Source organism: Molossus molossus, unplaced genomic scaffold (assembly GCF_014108415.1).
Source record: "Molossus molossus isolate mMolMol1 unplaced genomic scaffold, mMolMol1.p scaffold_m16_p_22, whole genome shotgun sequence".
Taxonomy (NCBI): Eukaryota; Metazoa; Chordata; class Mammalia; order Chiroptera; family Molossidae; genus Molossus; species Molossus molossus.
Genome location: NW_023425358.1, coordinates 36,584,894 through 36,608,285, shown reverse-complemented (window position 1 = coordinate 36,608,285; position 23,392 = coordinate 36,584,894). Strand labels below are relative to the sequence as shown.

Sequence of the window (23,392 nt, the reverse complement as noted above, 5' to 3'; positions counted from 1 at the left end):
GGCCCTTCCTCTTCCCAGGTTTCAGTCCTCGGGGGCCAGGAGGGGGCTCCCCTTCTAACCCGCTCTGGCCTCGGCTCCTCGGTGCCCACTGCCGCCCAGCCAAGCACCGCGGGCGACGCCGGCAGGAAGCACTGGGGCACCCACGTGAGGGTCCAGAGCACAGGGAGCGGCCGCACGGGGCGCTGATGACGGGCAGGAGGGTGAAGTCCAGCAGGGCACCTACCCTATCCGGTCGACCAGGTCCCAGAGCACGTTGGGCGTGGGCACCAGCGGGGAGCCGTCATACAGGACCAGCGCGGCGCCCGTGGCCAGAGCGGACACCAGCCAGTTCCACATCATCCAGCTGGCCTGGGCAGACGGGGTGGGATGGGGCTCGGTCACCCAGTGCGGGGCCAGCTGCCCCCCTCCACTCAGCCTCACGTCCCAGCAGCCACCAGCCGAGCCCGGAGCTGGTGAGAGCCGCCCGTTCCCAGCACACGAGCTCCGCCCGGGTCCGCGTCCGGAGTCTGTTGTCCAGCACAGTCCGGAGGGAGGGACACGGCGCGGGCGGGCTCGGCGGGGGGATGCTGGGTCTCCGTGGGAAAATCCACGCCCAGTCCTCACTCACAGGACAGGGAGCCTCCAGGACAGGGAGCCGCCCTTGAGAAACACGCTCCCGATTCTGAAGTCCCTCCACTGTCCCCGGGGGAGGAGACCAGCAGGGCTGTCCTGGGCCCAGGCCCTTGACTTAGCCAGGCAGAGAGGTGAGGCCACCGCCCACAGCCACACATCAGGAGCCTGCAGGCCTGCCCTGTCCCCGGCACCCCACAGGTCAGGGCCTCACTTCCACCATACTGTCTCTTTAAAACTTCAGGCCCTGGCCGGTGTGGCTCAGCGTTAGAGCGCAGGCCACGGACCAAAGAGTCCCGGGTTCGGTTCCCGCTAAGGGCACGTACCTCGGTTGCAGTTTGGTCCCGGCCCCGGTTGGGGCTGTGTGGGTGGCAGCCAGTCAGTGTCTCTCTCTCACATCAGTGTTTCTCTCTCTTTTCCTCTTTCTCTCCCTCCCGCTCTATTTGAAGATAAATGCAAAAATGTCCTCGGGTGAGAATAGAAAATAATAATAAAATTAAAAAAGTAAAAACCCAGCACAGAGTCATTGTCCAGAAAACAACTAAATCCTTCTGGGCCCTCTTGGTATTTGCAGCCTTGGAAAAGACACTGCGTCCCCTCCCTCGGGACAGGCACTGCGTCCCCCCCTCGGGACAGGCACTGCCTCCCCCCCTCGGGACAGGCACTGCCTCCCCCCCTCGGGACAGGCACTGCGCCCCCCCCCTCGGGACAGACACTGCGCCCCCTCCCTCGGGACAGACACTGCGCCCCCTCCCCCGGGACAGACACTGCGTCCCCTCCCTCGGGACAGGCACTGCACCCCCCCCTCGGGATAGGCACTGCGCCCCCTCCCCCGGGACAGACACTGCGTCCCCTCCCTCGGGACAGGCACTGCGCCCCCTCCCTCGGGACAGGCACTGCGCCCCCTCCCTCGGGACAGGCACTGCGCCCCCCCCCCTCGGGACAGGCACTGCGTCCTCTCACTGGTCCTCAGATCTCACACGTCAGTGTCCAGCCAAGTGGGGACCCTCTCCGACCCCTGAACTCCGCTCCCGTCTAACGCGCTTGTCCGTCCACACTGCACAGCAGGGGCGGGGCAGGACCCACCACTTGGTTTCCCTCCGTGCCGCCCAGTGACACGGCACAGGGATGAGACTCAAGGACATGGGCTTCGCTGTGTTGTTTGCTTTTCCGAGGCCACCAGAACCAAAGCCACTGAGGGGGAGGCGGAGGGAGAGGCCCCTGAGCACGGCACCCGGCCCCCCGCCCACTCACCGTGGTGTAATACAGGATGGTGTCGCTGCTGGTGGTGTTCCCGTGCAGGACGTGCTCCTTCAGGTGCTGGAGGAGGGTGCCCTGGGGGAGGAGAGGCCGCATGTCACACACGCTGCCCCAGGAGGGGACACACTGCTGACCCAGCAAAGCGGACCCTGGCTCCCTCGCCCGACGGGCGGCCGCCCTCGTCTCCCTGCCCCGACCCGAGAGCCCAGGACGAAGCAGCCCTGACAGGCTCCCGTCGGCCCACCAGCTCTAGGTGCCAGGGGCCAGCCACACCCTCTGGGACCTGCCACCTCAGGCAGAGGGAGTGGAGATCAGGCTGTCTCCCAGGGATGAGAGTGGCCGAGTGACAGCCACACCCTCTGGGACCCGCCACCTCAGGCAGAGGGAGTGGAGGTCAGGCTGTCTCCCAGGGATGGGAGTGGCCGAGTGACAGCGACGAACTTCAGATGAGCCACTGTTCACACGGGAACCGCGGCAAGGACCGGCTCCCGGACCGCGTGAACGTGCCCTTTCCAACTGAGAACTGCGTCCCCCCCAGTGGTCTGCCCGGCCTGGCCCTTTGTCCACTGGCCCCCTCCCGGGGCACAGGACACGCCGGCCATGCTCCTCTCTCCAGCACCTCCATCGGAGCCGTAGCTCAGGGGTAGGTCTCCCCTAATCTGCGAACAGTCCCGGCCCAGCCGGGGAGGGAGGGGAGCAGCCTGGCTTCGTGGGCCTCCAGCAGGAAGATAATTTAATTTCAGAGACGGGAGGGCAGCTGCTTTGAGGCCCTTCGCGGACTCAGAAAACACCCCAGCGGGAGCAGCCCTCCCCACCGGAAACCCGGGAGTGCCAGCCTTCCCCGGCCGAGACCACGTGGAAGCGGCCAGCTGCTCGGAGACCCAGGAGGCCCTGGTGACACGGTAAGTGCGACGCGTCCTGAATGTGCCCGCTTCGCACGCACCACACACGACGATCTCGTGAGCAAACTGCATCCAGTACGTTTTCTGTCCCTCTCCTAAGAAGTGACAGTCACGGAAACAGAAGCAGGGATACGCTGCTTCTCCTAGACCGCCTGCTGTTTTCCACACACGCCCCAGCCCTGCGCGAGGTGTCGAAGGCGGCCATCGGCACGGCCGCGAGCAGCGCTGGCCAGGTGCTGGCCTCCCTCGAGGGGCAGCGACACCGGCAGCCGCGGAGCAGATCTCCGACCCGACGCACACGCAGGAGGGCTTCACTGCAGAACCACTCGCTCCCACCAGAAGGCACCTCGGGGTGGCAGTGTCACCCCAGAAACAACACCTTGGCTGGGGGCTGCAGAGAAGCCACCACGGCGCACACAGGTTTCCTTCACGCCGAGGGCGGCAAATCAAGCTGGAAGGGGCGGGTGCACCCCGCCCGTCGGTGGAGACGTTGAGGAAGTCACTAAGGCTCTGATGTGACTTGCACGGACATGCTCCCCCTGGTGGAAGGGTTCAGGGTGCTCTAGGCACAGAGCCTGCACAGCTACATGCACCAGGAGAGAAGGGTCACCCTTCGCCACTTCAGGCTGCTGGAGCGCGAGGCTGCAAGGTCTCACTGACGTGCTGGGCGCCCTGGGAAGCCGCCCCTGGAGGGTGCCAGGCAGGCCGGCGGGAAGCCCCGAGCCGCCGGGGAAGCAGGGGCCCGGGCCTGCAGCACTGTCCCCTGAGCGTGGCCGCAGCACCGGCGCAGCAGCTCCCTGCCCGCTGGAGTGCAGATCTCGGGGCAGCACCCCACCCGAGAGCGGGCTGCGTGCGAGAACCCCGAAGATGGGGGCGGGGAGACCTACCCCGGCCGAATGCACCATGCACTTGGGCGCGCCGGTGGTGCCAGACGAGAACATGATGAAGAGAGGGTGGCTGAAGGGCAGCTGCTCGAACTCCAGCTGGGGCGCTTGATCCCCCTTCCCGGTCGCCAGGAAGTCATCCAGAAACACGCTGCAGGCAAAACGCGGGGGGTCAAACAGTGGCATGCCCTGCCACCAGGATGCAGCCTCGTGCCCCTCCTGTCTGGGCGGACCAGAGCCTGGGCCTGGGGAGCGAGCCTCCCGGAGTCTCCCAAACACGGGACTGAGGGGAAGCCAGCGGAAGGGGGACACCTCCCGGCTGCTTGAACAGGTCAGGCTGCCTGTTCTCACAGCGTCCGCGTCGCGGTGGGGGGCCTGGGCCTGCTCCGGGGAAGCCAGCGGAAGGGGGACACCTCCCGGCTGCTTGAACAGGTCAGGCCGCCTGTTCTCACAGCGTCCGCGTCGCGGTGGGGGGCCTGGGCCTGCTCCGGGGAAGCCAGCGGAAGGGGGACACCTCCCGGCTGCTTGAACAGGTCAGGCTGCCTGTTCTCACAGCGTCCGCGTCGCGGTGGGGGCTCTGGGCCTGCTCCGGGGAAGCAGCGGAGGGGGGACACCTCCCGGCTGCTTGAACAGGTCAGGCTGCCTGTTCTCACAGCGTCCGCGTCGCGGTGGGGGGCCTGGGCCTGCTCCGGGGAAGCAGCTTCGCTGAGGCTGGGAGGTGCCGCCGGCGCCCCACCTCGGCCACCACCCACCTCGTGAGCAGACCCCGGCTTCCCTTAAAGCGAGGCCGCGGCCCAGGGGGCCTGAATCACTACGCTGCCCCGTGAGGAGGAGGGAGGGAGCGGGTGTGGGATGCATGAGCTCCTCCTGCGTGTGAAGGGCACAGCGAGAAGGTGGGGCCAGGACCCGAAAACTAGTTTCTATGATGAAAAACCGCCAGTGGTCGTCATGGGTTATCACGGGTTCACGCCACCCAAAGCGTGCAGCGCCACTGTCGGCCCAGGAACACGTGAAATTAGGCCCACGTGCATAGCCTAAGAAGTCCTCCTTGTCCCCAAAGCTGACATGAGGCACCGGGCATGTGGCCGAGAGCCGCCAGAGGGCACGACCAGACCTGCTCTCTGAGCAGGAACTGCGGCAGAAACAGCCGTCCAGACCCTGCTCCTCGGGGTTTTAGGGGAGAAGACGAACGGACACGGACAGGGCTGCGTCTCTCCCAGGCGGGGGAGAAGTCAGGTCGGGTCAGCCGCGGCCCGCAAGGGGCTCCTCTGCAAGGCGAACGCAGAAGCGCTGCCGTGAAGGGCCCTGGTCGCAGCGGGAGGCCTCCGGAAAGGTGCGGTCTCCGGGGCAGGTGAGTGAGGTTCGGAAGGGCGTGGAGCCCACCGGTGTGGCTCAGTGGCTGAGCGCCGACCCACACACCAAGAGGTCACTGGTTCGATTCCTGGTCAGGGCGCATGTCCCGGTTGCGGGTCCGGTCTCCAGAGGGGGACATGCAGGAGGCGGCCAGTCAATGTTCTCTCTCATTGATGTTTCTATTTCTCTCTCCCTCTCCCTTCCTCTCTCTCTAAAATCAACAAAGAAAAAATATTTTTAAAAAAAGAAGGGCATAGAAGTAACTCATCTCTGCATGTGAGCAAGGCCACCTGCTCCAGAGCACCAGGAAAACGCCTGGCCGTCGGTCGTTCCGGCCGATGGGGCCCATCCACCTCCACCTCTCACCCGCACCCCACTCACATGGGTGCCCGATGTAATCAGTGTGTCCAGAGAAAAAAGTTTAGTTTTTTTTTAAATCCTCACCCAAGGACATTTTTTTCCTATTTATCTTCAGATAGAGTGGGAGGTGGGGCGGGGGGGGAGAGAGAGAAACATCGATGTGAGACGGACACATCGACTGGTTGCCTCCCGGTCAGGACGAACCGCAGCCGAGGTACGTGCCCTGGACCGGAACCAAACCCGCGACCCACTGGTACGCGGGCCGATGCTCTAACCATGGAGCAGGCTGGCCAGGGCCAGAGAACAGCCTCTTTCCAACAGTCCACAGGTCACCGTGAACAGCTGCTGCTGTTGCTGCCGTTTTGCACTGTATGAAACCAATGAAGGGCTAATGCTCCTGGACGCTCTCATTTTGTATCAGTTACTGATGAACACATTCAGGAACCAGAGCCCGCACCCGAGGCCAGCAAGTCTGTCTGCTTGTCCTCCAGCCTCTGCCCCACAGCCCTGCCCGCAGGAGCAGGGAGCTGCTCAGGGCTGCGTGAGCCGAGACCGAGCTTTGTCATCTGCTTATAATTTGTCAGGGCTGGCAGGGTGCCCACAGTCGAGTGGACAAGTCCTGGCCCCTGGGCCTGCATGGAAGGGCTGGCTCATCCCGGCCTGGACGCTGCCGGGGACCAGCCCACGCCTGCCTGCGGCTGTCACCTTCTCTCATGGTTACTGAGAGCCAACTAATGCGCTCTGCTCACAGCCAGACTGTGAGGGACGGACTGTTCCATCCCCACTTCACAGAAGGGAACCAAGGCCCAGAGAGGCTGATCACTAGCGCAGCATCACCCAGCCAGCATCCGGCTCCAGACCTTCAGCCCTCAGGCAGCGGTCGCTTCGCTCATGGTTCCCTTTGGCCTCTGTGATCCTGGCCCTGCAGTTGTCCCCAGACCACGCCCCTCTCCCAAGGTCACCTTGGCGCCACCAGACCCTACGAATGAGCAACTACACCCTTCTCTCAGCTCTCTGCACTTCCTACCCACAACAAGCCCGGCTGTGCCCACTGGGCTCAAGGCGACGGCTCACCCTCCCTGCAGCGTCTCTGGCCCTCTGCTCTGCAGGCCCCCGGGACCACACAGGCTTGACCGCCTCCACCCAGCGCGCGCCGCACAGGACCCTCCGCGCCCGCGGCGCACCGCACAGGACCCTCCGCGTCCGGGGCGCACCGCACAGGACCCTCCGCGCCCGGGGCGCACCGCACAGGACCCTCCGCGTCCGGGGCGCACCGCACAGGACCCTCCGCGCCCGCGGCGCACCGCACAGGACCCTCCGCGTCCGGGGCGCACCGCACAGGACCCTCCGCGCCCGGGGCGCACCGCACAGGACCCTCCGCGTCCGGGGCGCACCGCACAGGACCCTCCGCGCCCGCGGCGCACCGCACAGGACCCTCCGCGCCCGGGGTGCACCGCACAGGACCCTCCGCGCCCGGGGCACACCGCACAGGACCCTCCGCGCCCGGGGCACACCGCACAGGACCCTCAGCCAAGCGCCTTGAAACTTTCCCCAGCGGCTTCAAGAGAGAGGAAGAGAGTCTAACTCTAAGGATTTGGGGACAAATTCAACTTAGAGCAAACCACAGTCCATTCCTTAATTTCTACCACAAGTAAAGACCTCACAACTCGATCTGGCTCTCGGGGAGGTGGTGTATCGGCTTGTAAATGCAAGACGAGCAAAGGAAGGTGCCCTCAGCGATGAGAATGAAAACGGGGGGGGGGGGGTACACATTCACATCCACAGACACATGGGCTACGTACTGTCAGCACTGTGTGGCCCGTCCAGGGAGTGGGGCCCGGCCCCGCCACTTGAAAGAGACACAGACAGGAAGAGAGAGGGTCCCTGGGACCTGCTCCCCACTAATCTGCGCTGTGGCCTTGAAGGTTCACTCGGGGCCTCAGGTGCCCGTCGACAGGAGGAGGACCTCAGCTGAACCCTGCTGCACCTGAGACGCTGCAGGCCAAGTGAGGGGTCACGGAACCGCCCGCGGGAGCCGCAGTGGGTTCCCACGAGACCGGAGCAGCCTGGCCGACTCACCTGCTGGGGATCCTCGAGATGTCGATTGTCCCTCTGGAGGCAACATAAGGAATCACCACCACCTTCTCCAAGTCTGGCAGCCCTGGGGGAGGAGGGCCACTCACAGGACACTTACGTTCCTAACAGCACCTGGTGCTGGGCTGCACGGGTCTGCAGCCGCCGAGCCCTGCGGGTCCTGCGGGCTCCCGTCTCTGCGCCCGCCCCTGCGCCCGCCCCCGGGCCAGCTCCGGCCAAGGGCCACACACCTTTCACGACCTGCTGCAGCTTGTCCAGGTGGCCGTGCTCCTTGCCGTTGTACACAACGGCCTCCACGGAGAAGATGAGCTTCGGCTGGATTTGGGAGAACCGGTCCAGGACACCCTGAGGAGCGGGGGCGGAGTCATCACGGGCCCTGGGGAAGCCTCCCCTGGGCAGCCAGCCCTGTGCCTGGTCCTGTCCAGGCCAGGGGCACACGCCGCGCCCGAGCTGGCCGGCACCCCAGGAAAGCACCAGGGACACCGCCCTGGCCAGTGTGGCTCAGCAGCACTGGCTCACGGGCCGAAGGGTCTGGGGTCCGATTCCCGGTCAAGGGCACGTGCCTGGGTTGCAGGTTCGATCCTCCGCCCCAGTTGGGGTCAAGCAGGAGGCAGCCAGTCACTATGTCTCTCACATTGATGTTTCTCTCTCTCTCTCCCCCCTCCTTCCACTCGATCTAAAAGCAGCGATGGAAAAGTACCCTCAGGGGGGGATTAACAAAGGATGGAAGGAAAAGAATACCAAAGGACTCAGACACCGAAACAGCGAATGGAGTCTACCCAGTGGGGAAGGTACTGGTGTTTGCACAGGGCCAGGGCCCAGGTCAGACGCAGCAGTGGGCCGAGGCCTGGGGCTTCTGGGAGCAATTGGGAAACTGGAAACCATGGGTGCGGGGAGGGTGCGCGGGGGAGGTGGGGGGGGGGCAGGGGCACAGGGGTGGGGGCGCAGGGGCGGGGGCGGGTGCAGATGGCCAGGGGGAGACAAGGGGGGTGGGGGCAGGGCGTGGGGAGGTGCAGGAGCAGCCACCAGGCCTCTCGGGCTGGAGCCCCACACAGAAACCGTCACATGTCACATGCTAAGGTGGCCGCACACACACTGGGCAGCATACAGTCTAGAATCATGTCTTTAGGTTTCAAAGCAAGCTCCTGCCTGGGGCTCCTTCTCTCCTGTTATTCTTGTGTCCCGGCGGAGGGGGGCGGGGGCGGGGGGCGTGACCTCATTTCCTTCCTGCCTTGCCGACCCTCAGCTCCACTGGGAGTGTGCCCCGCTCGCTGCGACCCAGGAAGTCTGGTGGGCCGCACACCCAGGGCATGCTCAGGGCCCCGAGAACCCCCGGTGGGGACCCCGACTCACATTCACACCGAAGTCTGGGGAAGTGGCGCTCCAGACAGCGCCGATGCTCGCTGCCGCCAGCATGGCCTCCAGGGCGTGCTCGCCGTTGGGCAGGTAACCTGCAGCGAGGACACAGGGCGGCCTGGCTCAGGGCGTGCGGGCTGCAGTGGTCTTCCACAAGGCATCCCCCGAAAGCCAGGCAGGAGTGGGGCCAGGGGCCGGCCCTAAGCTGTCCAAGGAGCACAGCCGGCCCTACCGCTCCCCAACCCATCCCAGGTGCCTTGACACCTCTCTTCGGTGTCCCTACCACCAGCCCGTCTGCCACTGCTGCCCCTCTAACCCGTTCTCCACAGTCTGATCAGAGCGACCCACAGCCTACGGGATGCTGCCCGGCCTCTTCTCCCTCCACTCCGGGCTCAGCCGCGACAGTCTTCTTCCACTCTTCAGTTGCTCTGAGCTCCTCCTGCCCCAGGGACTTTGCACGAGCTGTCTGCACTGCCTCAACCCTTCCACGCGCCCAGCCTTCCCTGCTCTGGGCTCACTCACCCTTCAGCTGCTGACTCAAATGAAACTTTCTCAAAGAAGCCTTCCCCGAGGCCCTCTGGACTCAGAGTCCCCAGACAGTCACCCACAAAGCACGCTCCATTTCTCCCCTGCTACACCAACTCGAATAATCCCCTACACATAACCACCATCACCGCCTGGTTAACGTCTGGTTCTCAAGTGACGGCCAGAACCTCATGTCTCGTTCTCTGTTCTACTGTGCCCCACACAGCAAGGTCGACCTGGCCTCAGCTGGATGGATGGATGAATGGACAGGTGGACAGACGGACAGATAGCTGGATGGACAGATGAATGAACAGGCAGACTGACAGATGGACGGGATGGATGGATGGATGGATGGATGGATGGATGGATGGATGGATGGATGGGCAGGTGGGTGGATAGATGGATGGGCAGGTGGGTGGATGGATGGATGGGCAGGTAGATGGATGGATGGATGGATGGATGGATGGATGGATGGATGGGCAGGTGGGTGGATGGATGGATGGATGGGCAGGTGGGTGGATGGATGGATGGGCAGGTAGATGTATGGATGGATGGATGGATGGGCAGGTGGGTGGATGGATGGATGGGCAGGTGGGTGGATGGATGGATGGGCAGGTAGATGGATGGATGGATGGGCAGGAAGGAGAGAAGAATGGAGACTATGAGCAGGACAGCATGGGACACATATAAGCCTATGCAGGGCAGAGGAGGGCTCGGGCCCTCCATTGAGTCAGAGGCTGGGCTTTTACGAATAGAGACAGAGTCTTCCTGGCCAGTGCGGATCGATGAAACAGACCCTCAATTTCCAGAGGGAAGGATCTGTGCACAGGCACCGGGCAGCAGGGGCCAGGGCCAAATGCCTCACCTGAGCTGGGCTCCCCAGGTGGCCAAGCCCGCTCGGCTCTAGCACCCAGAACCCCCTGGACACTCTCCCTGGCCCCTCCTCCCGCTGCTCTGAACCCACCTGACCAAAGCAGTTGGTACTTCCATTTCTTTGGGCTCCCCGCACCTGCCCTGCCCAGAGTCCCAAGGGGCAGGGGCCCCACCCTGCATCTGGCACGCGGCAGGTCCTGATGTTTGCTTTGGAGACTAGTGCAAACTGAAACTTCTTGATGATGCAACTGCCTCAGGGCAGGGCAGACTCGCCACCCGGGGAGGCCGCATGGCCCGCTGATGGGGGGCGGACTGACCCACTGCCAGGAGGCAACCACTTCACAGATACGGGCACTGAGCCGGGACAGCTGGGGCTCCGCCTCTGAAGCCCTGTGGGCGCCTCCCATTTACTCCTCCACCAGACTCTCTCCCTAGACTCTCCACTGAGAAGCACCCGGCCAGTCCTCGCTGTGGTCAGGTCAGAACAGTGGCCAAGCCGAGATGATCAGAAAGGGCGGGTCACCAGGTACCGGCCTGATTTTGAAGTGTCCGAGGCACTGGAACTAGGTGTCCCCCAAAGAGCATGGCCAAGAAAGGCTGGGCGTTCTTCCCCAGCACACCCCGCTCCCCGCTTCCCCTTCTCTCAGAACGTGCGCCTCCAAAGGACATTTCTGAACATGTAGATTGGAGGGGAGAACAACTTGGAGAAGAACCTTTGAAATCCCTTTTCTAGACCTTACAAGCGCACAGATTAAACTGGACCAAGAACCCAAGACACCGAGGCTGCGACCCCAGAAGCCCGCTCGGCTCGGCTGCCAGGCTCACTGCCTCCCTCACGCAGGCGATGCCAGGCCCTCGGTCCAGGCTGACAGGGAAAGCGAGGCAGATGCAGGGAGAGAGGGGAGATGGATGTCCCCAGGATCTCCCAGGGTCGAAGGTCGGAGCAGAGACCCCGACGAGCCAGGGAGAACCTCAGATGTGCAGAACACCCCTGCGAGGGCCGGGGCGGGGCCGGGCGGTGTGTCCCTCACTATCTGATTCTTTCTGGCGAGCACGGTGAGCAGAGGCTCCAGTCCCGTCGCCGCGATGGGCTGACACAGCCCAGCCCGGCTCGGCTCCCACATGACGAGGCCGCCCAGCTCCCCGCCCTCTTAGCAAACACACCCCAATGCCCTTGCCTAAGCTCCGGGGAGAGGCACACCACGCCGAGCTCCAGGCCCAAGGCCAACGCCCCACCCGGCTCCCCGCCCTCTCAGCAAACACACCCCAATGCCCTTGCCTGAGCTCCGGGGAGAGGCCCACCACGCCGAGCTCCAGGCCCAAGGCCAACCCCCCACCCGGCTGCTGCTCCTGAGGACACTGGTTCTGCGGCCCTGGTCCCATTACACGGGGGATGGGGAGGGCAGTCTAGCACCCTGACCACCAGGGCAGCTGGGAAGAGGAGGCAGCTTATCTTCACCTGTTCCCCCCCCACCCCCCGAACAAGCCAACCCACGTCTAAATGAACTCAAGTCCCTTGGGGCAGAGAACACGTTGTTACAGGCCTTTGAACTTCTCTAGCAGTTGAATGAAATGATGTGACCCCTACCTTGTTCCAAAGTTGTCCCAACCTCCCGCCACTCCCTCTGCCTCGGTCTCATCCCCAAAGCACGGCAAGCTCCCCAAACACTCACCCACGACGCGGTCCCCCTTTCTCACACCCATTCTCCTCATTGCCGCCGCGAACAAAGCCACCTGCTGCCGCAGCTCCTCGAAGGTCACCTTCACGATGTCCTCTTTGCCTTCCCCTGGAAGAGAGGACGGGCTGTATGCGGACCACCCGGGAAGGAAGACCCCGCGGCCCAGCCGAGGGCGGAGCGCCCGTGGCCTGGCTCGGCTGGGAGGAGAGGGAGGCCGAGCGAGAACCTGCGAGGAGTCGCGCTCACAGCCAGCCGTCTGGGGTGGTTGGTTTAATCCGCACCCGGGGACATTTTTCCATTTGTTGTTCAGATAGAGTGGGAGGGAGGGAGAGAGACATCGATGTGAAAGGGACACATCGAGTGGTTGCCTCCTGCATGACCCCGAACTGGGCCAGGGACAAACTGCAACTGAGGTACGTGCCCTGACCCGAATCGAACCCAAGACTCTGTGGTCCTCGGGCCAATGCTCCAACTGCTGAGCCAAACCAGCCAGGGCTGAAGTTCTTTTTACTAGTGGGAATGTTTCTATTAACTGAAGAATCCTTCAATTTTGGCTGTAGTTTCTGTTTTGTTTTTTTTAATCCTCACCTGAGGACATTTTTTCATTTTTTGTTCAGATAGAGTGGGAGGGAGAGAGAGAGAGAGAGAGAGAGAGAGAGAGAAACATCGATGTGAAAGGGACACATCAAGTGGCTGCCACCCACACGACCAACCAGGGCCGGGGACAAACTGCAACCGAGGTACGTGCCCTTAGCGGGAACCAAATCCCGGTCTCTCTGGACCGCAGGCCGACGCTCTCACTGCCGAGCCAAACCGGCGGGGGCTTGTTTTGTTTTTTAACTTTTCATGTTGAGATAACTACAGATTCCCAGGAAGTCGCAGTAGTGCCCTTCACCCGGCTCCCCCACTGTTACGTCTCACAGACAGTGTCGCAGCCAGGAAACGGACGTCCACACAGTGTGGGGGGGGGGTGGTTCGTTGTCACTGGACAGCATTGCTGTAACCACCTCCACAGCCAACACCCAGAGCACTCCCACCCCCAAGATCCTCCTCCAGCTGCCTTTCATGCCCCCCCCCTCCGCCAACCCTACCCCTGCCCACCAGGCTGCCCTCCTCTCTCTAACACATTTCAACAACGTCCCGCATGCGCAGTCACAGGGCAGGGCCTGCTGCGACGGCCTTCTCCGCCCCGCCAGCACCCCCGAGGTTTGTCCCCTCCTGGCTGAGCAGCACCCCACCTACGGCTTGCTTCCCATAACACTTTTGTTCGGATTATAAAGGCAGCGTGAGCTCGAAACGTTGCCATTGCAAAAAAAAATAATAATGATGAGTGACAATAAAACGATCAACCTCACCAGCCTCGAAGACAAATACATTAAAACAATGAGATACTGCCTGGCCGGTGTGGCTCCGTGGTTGAGCGTCGACCCTGCACCAAGAGGTTGCTGGTTCGATTCCCGGTCAGGGCCCAGGCCCAGGTTGTGGGCCCGATCCCCAGTGGGGGGCATGCAGGAGGCGGCCAGTCGATGTTCTCTCTCATCGATGTGTCTCTCTCCCTCTCCCTCTTCCTTCCTCTCTCTCTAAAATCAACAGAGGAAAAAAAAAAATTTTTTTTTAAAAGAAGGGACTCCAATATCCAAAAGGGAGCGAGGAGGCCAGGGCGAGACAGAATCGGAACCACGGTGCCACAGGACACTGGCCAGCCATCGGGTATATGCTGTTTTTTAGGTGTGTTTTGTTTTTGTTCTGCTTGTCAAAGATTCACGTGTGACCTTGCCCACGCCCCAGCGGGAGAAACCAGGCCCCCCGCATCGCCTGGCGGTGGGAAAAAGGACGCGGTGTGAAGGGCCAGGAAAATGACAGGCGTGGTCGCCCGACTCACTTGCGACATAAACAGCAACTTTGTCGTTCTCTTTGTGCCGTAGGAGGTTCTCCGCGTAGTTCAGACGACTGCCTTTGAACCACTCGGGGACGTCGGCCACCCCTTTGGATGTGTCCACAACCTGCAGAGGACAGTGAGCCACACACTCGCACGTGAGACCTACACCACGAGTGAGAACCCGACTCCGCCTCCCGGGAAGCCCAGAGCCTCCGTCCCTCAGTGTATAGACTGAGCCCTGAACCCACTGAGATAGAAAGCGATGCCTCGGGGGTTGAAATACTCGAAAATACTGGGTGTTGGACACGCGCAAGCTTAAAAAAAAGTGAACCGTGTGAAATGATGGGCGTGGCAGTTCCACAAAGCACATCAAATCACCACGAGCTGCGCCTGAGATCCGCCGACTGTGTGTCAATCATTCCTCAATGAAGGTGTTTTTATTTTTTTATTTTTTTATTTTATTTTATTCTTTTTATCCTCACCCGAGGACACTTTTCCATTTTTTGTTCAGATAGAGCGGGAGGGAGAGAGAGGAAGAGAGAGAGAGAGAAACATCGACGTGAAGGGACACATCGAGTGGCTGCCACCCGCACGACCAACCAGGGCCAGGGACAAACTGCAACCGAGGTACATGCCCTTAGCGGGAACCGAACCCGGGTCTCTCTGTACCGCAGGCCGACGCTCCAACCGCTGAGCCAAACTGGCCGGGGCAATGAAGGTGTTTTTAAATGTGCTTCCACTGATTTATTAGAGAGGAAGGGAAAGAGAGAGAGAAACACCGATCGGCTGCCTCCTACACGCCCCCACGGGGATGGAACCGCAACCCGGGCGTGTCCCGACTGGGAATCCAACCAGGACCTCTCAGTTTATGGGGCGATGCCCACCAGGTGGGCTCCTCAATAAAGTTTTAAAAGTGAATGCCACGGGGACACCTTCCTTGAGGATCTATTTTCCAACAAGTATGTCTCAAACACGTGACTGAGGAGGGACGCTGAGGGCTGACGGCGACACCACAGGCAGGGCCCCTGCCGCACGCCCCAGGCCAGACTGGACCTGAGAACACTGCAGAGCAGGCTCCGGGGCCCCTTGCCCCTCCGTAGTCCGACCCGGCCTCAGGGGCTAGAGCCCTGCTTTCCTTCTGCAAGTGTCCACCATAAATAAACTATACTTTGAATGCCAGGACTCCCTCTCCCCAGATGCTTACCGATTTATAGCATCGAGTTGAAAAAAATCTCTAAAATCCAAGTTAAAGGAAACAATGAGCCCTGGCTGGTCTGGCTCAGTGGTTAGAGCGCAGGCAGCAGACCCAAGGGCTGCAGGTTGGATCCTGGTCAAGGGCATGTACCTGGGTTCAAGTTTGCCCCCTGCCCCAGTCAGGGTCATTCAGGAGGCGGCCGATCAATGTCTCTCTCTCTCTGTCCCCCGCCCTCCCTCCCTTCCACTCTATAAGAAAATCAGAGGACAATACCCTCAGGTGAGGATTAACAACAATAACAAAAAAGAATGAAACCAGTGCTAGTTTAAAAAAACAATAACGCAGCCCTGGCCAGTGTGGCTCCGTTGGTGGATAATCCCGTATACCAGTCAGGGCACACACCTAGGTTTTGGGTTCGATCCCCAGTCTGGGCATGTTTGGGAGGCAACCGATCAGCATTTCCCTCATGCTAATGTTTCTCTCTCTCTCTAAAATCAATGAGAATATGTCCTCACCCGAGGATTAAAAAAGACTAAAAAACGATAATGTGAATGTACTCAATACCACTGAACTGCTCGCTTTGAAGTGGTTAAGATGGAAAATTTTAGGTTATGTGTATTTTACCACAATTTTACAACTTTTTTTTTTTTGTACGTGCCCCTAGCGGGAACCGAACCCGGGACTCTCTGGTCCGCAGGCCAACACTCCAACCACTGAGCCAAACCGGCCAAGGCCAATTTTACAACTTTTTAAAATAAAAATAAAACAATGCCCAACTACTTCGGATCAGGACAGGGCCCCATCTCCATGGGGTCCGTGACCCTAACACAGTTTTCCGCCAGCTCTCTGGGGCAATGACGTGTCCCCACCGATGTGAGGTTATGAAGGAAGAAATGAGGTGGTGTTCCCTAAAACTGACACTTCGTTCTGGAACATAACCATAGAAACGGTAACACATAACGAGATCTCCACTGACCTCATCATACATGCGTGAAGAGACGATGCCGCTGAATTTCCAGAATTCGGCCCAGAATTCGGAGTAGGACTCGACCGACCACTGGTACAGGTCACTGTAATTTCCTACAAGTGAAATGAAGTGGCTCAGGGCTCAGGTGAACCTCAGGAGGAGGTTTACCTGAGCAGTTTGGTAATAAGGTGGACACACCCGAGGGTACGTCTGAGCAGGTCACAGGCATCCGATGGGTCATGGTCAGCAGGGAGGGGACCATAAGTTTTTAGTGAGACGCCCCACCCCGCCAGCCCCAAAGGGAACAAGGCAATGAGGCAGGGACTGCGGCCTCAGCCAGCCTCAGAACAGGGGCCCTGGAGCCTCCAGGCCTGGGGTTGCATCCTGGCTTGGCCATCATTGGCTGTGCGGCCCCAGGCAAGTTACTTCAGCCCGCGCTGTGCCTCAGTTTCCCCCTCTGAAAAACAGATGATAAATAGCACCTTCTCGTCACGGGGCTCCGGTGAGGGTGTCAATGATCACGTGTATAGAAGGCTTAGAACAGGGCCTGACCACACTCAGAACTACGTGAAGACTTTGCCGTTGTGCCACACGGACCCGGGAAACCCGGACGAGCTGGTGGCCTCTCGCGCCAGCACAATGTTGGGGGGTGACCTAGTTATTTCAACCTCTGAGAAAGCACGTGACATGCTGGGCTCTCAGCCCCGAAGGAGGTGGAGGTGACTCCTCTCCTCCCCCAGGTGCCACCTTCGCCTTCCTCTCTCCTAAGCTCCAAGGGCCCTTCTTCTGCTTCTGTAACTTGTCTCCTGAGCCCACACAGCCCAGCCGGCTCACTTCTACGTCTGTAACTTTCCACATAAACTTTCTCTGATAATTCGGAAAAGAGCAGGCAGGTGGGCCAGGCCCAGGGCATCCCTGGAGAGGGCACCACCACCCCCCTCCGGAAACCGAGAGACCACAGGCCCTGCGCCCTCTCTCCGGGTCTTTCTGTAATCGCCGAGGTCCTCAGAAGCCACAGAGCATTCCAGCAGATGCCCTCCCAGCGGACAGAAGCGGTTCTTCGGGCGTCTGCTCGCCCGCTCCCACCTCCGCTCAGAGGCTGCGACCGGGGAGCCCCGAGGGACAACCAACCACAAGCTCGTTTGGTTCAGTTCCCACATGTTCATAAAGAACCTGAATTCACGGGCTCCGACTGGTGTGGCTCAGTGGCTGAGCATCGACCCTGCACCAAGAGGTCGCCAGTTCGATTCCCAGTCAGGGCACCTGCCCAGGCTGTGGCCCTGATCCCCAGTGGGGGGCGTGCAGGAGGCGGCCAATCGATGTTCTCTCTCATTGATGTTGCTGTCTCTCTCTCCCTCTCACTTCCTCTCTCTCTAAAATCAATAAAGAAAAAAAAAATTTAAAAAAAAAACAAAAAAACACCTCAATTCCTGGCCAACATGAAAATCATGGGGATTTTTGTTTGCAAATGACATTTGGAGTTTCTGGCTCCTCGTGAGAAAAGACTCTCGGCTGGGGTGGCCAGCCAGTGATTCCCACCTCCTGGCCTTCAGGTCCCTGTGCTGTCCCCTCCCCACCTGACCTGTGTAGCCGACAGGACGTTCAGGAAATGAGTGTGTGGGACCCGGGGCTGGGTCATCAGAGACCCTGTACCTGCTCTGCCAGAAGCTGGCGGCCACGTGTGGGGACACTCGGACAGTCCTCGGTGGCACTCCTGCCCACAGCCTGCACGGACCCACTGCCCTGTGAGCAAGCCCCCTGGCTCCTCCAGCCCCTCCCCCAAGCCGTCAGATAACAGCGGCATCCTGACACCCAGGGCCCCTGCCAGAGCGGAGCCAAGGGAGCTGAGGGACACTGAACATTTACTGCTGGTTTTGTCGCTGCGTCTTGGGGCGATTTGTTACGTGCAAACATAAAGCAAATGCACTGCCACACCAGAGTGACAATCAGCTAGCGCAGGGTACCAGCTGCCCTGCAGGGCCCCTACCCTGCGGCGGAGGCAGCCTCCCACAGTAGCTGAGAGCGCTGGTTCTAGAAACAGGCTCAGCGCCAGTCCCCACAGCTGTGAGATCTCAGCTTGTTTCAGCTGCTGACCAATGCTGAGGATCAGGTGAGTTAACACGTGCAAAGTGCCCGACAGGGGCCAGGCGTGTGGCAACTGCCCATCTGAGTTAACTGGCATGAATACCTGTCACCTGCCAGGCCCTGCAGGCAACTGCCTTTGCAAGCCCTGCTCCCACCCACCCCTGTTCCTCACCCCGGGGGGGTTTTGACCAGCCTGCACCTTCAAGTCAGCTCAAGACTTCGTGGGCCCTGTGGGACAGCAGACCTGGGCACCAGGAGGTAACAGAGGGTGGAGGGCGCTGCCCCTACACTGACACACTGGAGCGTGGCTATTTTTACATCCACTCTCTCCCCCGCAACTGCACTTGAGCTACGAGAAGGGGACCGGCTGGCACTACGCCCGCCGCTCTCCCATTGGTGGTGCGCACAGAAAGGCACTTGGCACAGTCCCTCAAAAGCGCATGTACCCCAAAGCGGTATCACTCCCCTATTTAGAGGGCTGTACCACTGCACGTCCGTGGGGGCTTGAGAAAGAGCCTCGAATTACATGCACAGCTCAGCTCCGGAGGAGGCTGGCCTGGGCCTGCAGGGAGCCTCGGGTGAGCTCTGCTCGCAGCAGTGACAAGAACCAACGGACACGGCCCTGGTGGTGGAAGGGAGACGCTGCCCCTCCTGAATTTCCAGGGTTGGGGCAGATGGGCTGGTGCGGGGACAGCCAGGCTGGGCAACCCTGCCCCCGGCCATCCTCAGGGCAGGAGCGAGGCTGAGGCCCGCCCGTGAGGACATGCTCGGTCCTCTCTCTGCACCTCTGGTCCACGGCGCTGCTCAGTGCTGTGCACCTGCTACTCACAGCACTGCTGGGGCACAGAGGGCATGCGGTCAAGGGTGCTGGCACTAAGCAGTAAGAAGGCTCACGAATAAATGAAAAAGCGGGATGCACATCCAAACCGCGTGCACTTGGAGAGTAGAGGGAAGAGGAAATGGGCCGAGGAGGCAGCATCTGGGGCTGGGTCTCAACACGAAGCCCAAAACCTCCAGGGACAGGCCTGTGGAAAGGAGGGAGCGGTGGGGTCAGCCATCAGGAGTCAAGAGGAGAAAAGGCCAATGTCAAGCTCTCAACACCCCCCACATCCAGGAAGAAACCCCACTTGGCTCAGCCGATGGCCGCCACCGAGGCACAAAGACCCAGCATCACAGGCCTTTGGGTTTTCCCAAGAAATTGGAAATCTTGCTTTTCATATGCTATCTCCAGCGTGGCAGCCACCTGAACCAAGTCTGCAGGTCCAACCCAGCCCACGGGCCAGCAGTCCACAAATGTTGAAGGACAGACAGGAGTTCAGCAAGCAGACCAGGAGGTACAAGTGTTTGCTGGTGTTTACACAGCAACCCCACGGGGCCTGATCACCTCCTGGCACCCTCACACCTACCAGTGACACAGGTAGCCCATTTTACAGATGAGGAAACTAAGGCTTGGGGCGACCCAGAAACGTCCACCCGATCACCCAGCTGTAAGTGATGGAGCCAGTCCCAAACCCAGGTAGTCAGATGACTTCTGGGTCTCGCACACCTGACAGGGCTGCCCTTAAGTGAAATAATTTGGGAAGGCATCAGGGCTAGACAAGCACCCGGAGACCAGTATTATACTGTCGCTGGCAGAGGAAAGACATGGACGCCAGGCAAAATAACACGGAAGCAGAATGTGGGCCCACTCCCAGCCCTACTTGGAAATCAAGTCTGTCCCCCCCCCCCAATCCAACACACGTTAATTTATCAGCTACCACCTGGAGGCCGGAGAGTTGTAAGAGAGGAATAAGACCGGCCTGTCTCCAGCAGCTGGAGGGATGGAGCTGGGTGAGGGGCTGGGTGGCTGGCAGCTCTGGAGGGCCTGGAAGCTCCCGATGCACCATGAGCAAATGCACGGTCAGCAAGGAGCTACTGTGAGCTCTGAGCCAAGGAGGGACAAGTCAGACCGGCCGTCAATTCTGCTCCGGCAAAGCAGGAAGCTGACAGGCCAGCTCATGTTTGGGGAAGAGACAACCAGGGCCCCGGAGAGGTGCTGCCGGCACCGCGGCCGAGGGGGATGGAAGGAGGCGGTGCGGCCGAGGGGGACACCCTGTGCAAGCCACAGGACAGGTCACCCTTCCTGTGCGGCTGCCTGAGAAGAGTGAGGACACCCACTGAGTCACAGCCCCTGCGGCCAGCTGCGGGGAGCGAGGGGAGGAAGTCCTGGTGAGCTGAAAACCCCGCAGGGAGGAGGGAGGTGAAGCCGGAGGTCCGGCAGGTGATCAGACCAGCCAGCAAGGGTTGAGGGGACGCACAAGCAAGCGCTTCTCAGAAGGGGGGGGCTCCTCTGCCCAACCCACACCCCGCCAGGTGGTTCCCGAGACGGGTGCTGGCTGATGAGCCCCAACCCCAAAGGCAGGCTCCCTCCTCACCACCCTCCTGGGCCCTAAAATCCCGCGCTGGCCTTCTAACAGGGTCAACCTGGGGGTCGGGGGGTAACGGGACAGTACAAGGCTAGCAAGCGACCCCACACACAGCCGGGAAGAGCTTCAAGGCAGAAAGACCCGAGTGGAAGAGGAGGCCTCAGGCTGGAGCAAGACCCCCCTCACGAGCAGGAGCCTCCTGAGCAAGGGACCTCTCGGTGCACAGGGGTTCCCAGGCCAGAACGGGGACCCTCCCAGGGCGAGGGCGCCCCACCCGCAGGGAGATGCTGCAGGCAGAAGTCCAGCACCCTCAAAGTGGGGAGGTGACGCCCCGCACAGACGAGGGGCAGCCCCCACAGCCCGAGGTGCCCCGCCCCCTGAAGAGGGACCCACGTTCAGCTGCTGTGCAAACCCCAGGACAGGGAAACTGGACATCGGGAGGCCCTTCCAACACTTGGAGGGGCTCTGAGAGCAGCGCCAGGGAAAAGGGGCGCGGCGGGCCCCTGGGAGCCGGGCGGGGAGACCGGCCCGCCGAGCGCACTCACCCAGCGCCAGGCCGCAGGCGGCGCTCACGGCCGCCCGGAAGCGGTCCATCTGCGTGTTCCTCTTGCTGTCGGGCTCCCACATCACCTGGCACTCCAGGATCTCGTCCCGCCCGGCCCGCGGCTGCTTGGACATGGCTGGGGCGCGGGCCGAAGGCGGGGGCGCGGGCCGAAGGCTGGGGAGTGAAGGCAGCGGCTGGGGCGCGGGCGGCGGGAGCACGACTGAGCCGCCGCGGCCACCCACCACGAGGCACCCAGCGAACCCGCCCACCGGGCCCCGCCCTCGGAAGCCCCGCCCCTCGGAGGCCCCGCCCCCTCGGCATGTAACCCTCCGCGGGTGCGGCCCTCGCAAAGGAGTGCAAGTCACCGCGCCTGCGCCATCCCACCGGACCTGCGCACACGCGGCCGGTGGGGAGCGCACGCGCGTTGCGCCCCGGCCCTCTGCGCTCACCTGGGGCAGCAGGCGGCTAGAGCATCCCCGAGAGCCAGGAGCCGCTGGCTCAATCCGGTGTTCATCCCCTCTTTTTGTGTCACTATTTTTATCACTCTTGATGTTTTTACTTTCTTGGCTTTTAACTCCTAATAAGAGAATTCCCACTGAATAGTATGAAAGTTTTTTTTATTATTCTTTATTGATTTTAGAATGAGAGGAAGAGATGGAAACATGATGAGAGAGAACACCGATTGGGCGCCTCCTGCATCCTCCCACTGGGGATCGAGCCCACAGCGTGGACACGTGCCCTGACCAGGAATAGCACCAGGGACGTCTTGGTGCAGGGGCGGCTCCACCGCTGAGCCACACCTGCCGGACACATGTTCATTTTTATTTTTTTATCCTCACCCAAGGACATTTTTCCTTTTTTTTTTTTTGTACAGATAGAGAGGGAGAGAGAGAGAGAGAGAGAGAAACATCCACGTGAAAGGGACACATCGAGTGGCTGCCACCCGCACGACCAACCAGGGCCGGGGACAAACTGCAACCGAGGCACATGCCCTTAGCGGGAACCGAACCCGGGTCTCTCCAGACCGCAGGCCGACGCTCTAACCGCTGAGCCAAACCGGCCAGGGCACATGTTCATTTTTGATGGAAGCATTCAGAAGGACACCAGGTATATGCCACACTCCTGATCCGAGCTTCCCCGTCCTATTCCAGTGCTTTGAGACTTTTTTTAAAAGAATGTAGAAATTTGCCAGGCCAGCCAACTACATGGACACTTTCATGGGAGAATGGACCTCCGGGTCATTTCTGGAATTTGCCTTGCTCGCCCCTCCCTGGATAAGCCCACCCATGTTTCTTTTTCTTTCTCCCACTGTGGCATGTGCTACATTTTCCACGTTTCGAAGTCCTCGCTATTGTTCAGGTGACCATTAACCAATACAGTAAATTATGAGAACATTAGGTCCCCTGGAGTATGTTGAAAGTATTTGGAAATAGCAAGGAGGGTTCCCAGAAAGACCCACGCCACTGGCTTGGAAAAAGGGGCAGCAGCCTGAGGAGGTAGAAGCCAGGTTTATGTCTGAGGAGTCCTCGGACGATGTGACACTCATCTTTCTCTTCTCTTCTCAAAGTGTGCTGTTTCTCTGTACACATAGGAACAGATGTCACCCTGCTGAGACACGGCTGGGGGGGGAAAGCGTGTGTGTGTGTGTGTGTGTTGGGGGGAGAGCTGGCAGAGGCTAGCTCAGTGCAGATGGGGGCAGCCCTCCGCTCCACCTTCCGAATGTCTCCTGGAGGGTGGTGCCCAACCCTGGGGACTGTATCCTCCGTTGATTTATAGAAAGTTTCATCATAAGCTTATATGGCCATATTTTTAATTGAGCATTTTATAATAAAATGAGGTGAGGCTTTTTTTTTTTTTTTTTTATCCTCATCCGAGGACATTTTTCCATATTTCATTCAGATAGAGTGAGAGGGCCCTGGCCGGTTTGGCTCAGCGGTTAGAGCAGCGGCCTGCGGTCCGGACAGATAGAGTGAGAGGGAGAGAGAGAGAGAGAAACATCGACGTGAAAGCGACACATCGAGTGGTTGCCACCCACACGACCCAACCAGGGCTGGGGACAAACTGCAACCAAGGTACATGCCCTTAGCGGGAACCGAACCCGGGTCTCTCCGGACCGCAGTCCGACGCTCTAACCGCTGAGCCAAACCGGCCAGGGCGAGGTGAGGCTTTTTTTTATTGTATTGAATATGCCCTAATGTGAGAAAATAAAGTACATTTTTATTTATCTTAGTGGTTCATGCATGCCAAATCTGAGCAAAATTGCTTTTCTTTTTTTTTTTTAATTCTCAACATTTTTTCATATTTTGTTCAGATAGAGCAGGAGGGAGAGAGAGGAAGAGAGAAATATCGATGTGAAAGGGACACATCGAGTGGCTGCCACCCACACAACCCAACCAGGGCCGGGGACAAACTGCAGCCGAGG

At 60.3% G+C, this 23,392-nt stretch overlaps 1 protein-coding gene across 1 annotated transcript in view; it reads right to left on the bottom strand.

Moving 5' to 3' along the window:
* Positions 1-21,176, bottom strand: part of AACS (acetoacetyl-CoA synthetase) — a 28,797-nt gene extending 7,621 nt beyond the window's left edge. The window contains exons 1-10 of the mRNA XM_036277121.1: positions 20,972-21,176; positions 15,946-16,049; positions 13,778-13,898; positions 11,890-12,003; positions 8,816-8,913; positions 7,693-7,807; positions 7,448-7,529; positions 3,659-3,806; positions 1,864-1,944; positions 224-348 (exon numbers count right to left, since the gene is read on the bottom strand). Coding sequence (XP_036133014.1) covers positions 224-348; positions 1,864-1,944; positions 3,659-3,806; positions 7,448-7,529; positions 7,693-7,807; positions 8,816-8,913; positions 11,890-12,003; positions 13,778-13,898; positions 15,946-16,049; positions 20,972-21,104 — 1,121 coding nt within the window. The 5' untranslated portion in view covers positions 21,105-21,176. The remainder of the gene's footprint in view (positions 1-223; positions 349-1,863; positions 1,945-3,658; positions 3,807-7,447; positions 7,530-7,692; positions 7,808-8,815; positions 8,914-11,889; positions 12,004-13,777; positions 13,899-15,945; positions 16,050-20,971) is intronic.
* Positions 21,177-23,392: the final 2,216 nt, after the last annotated feature.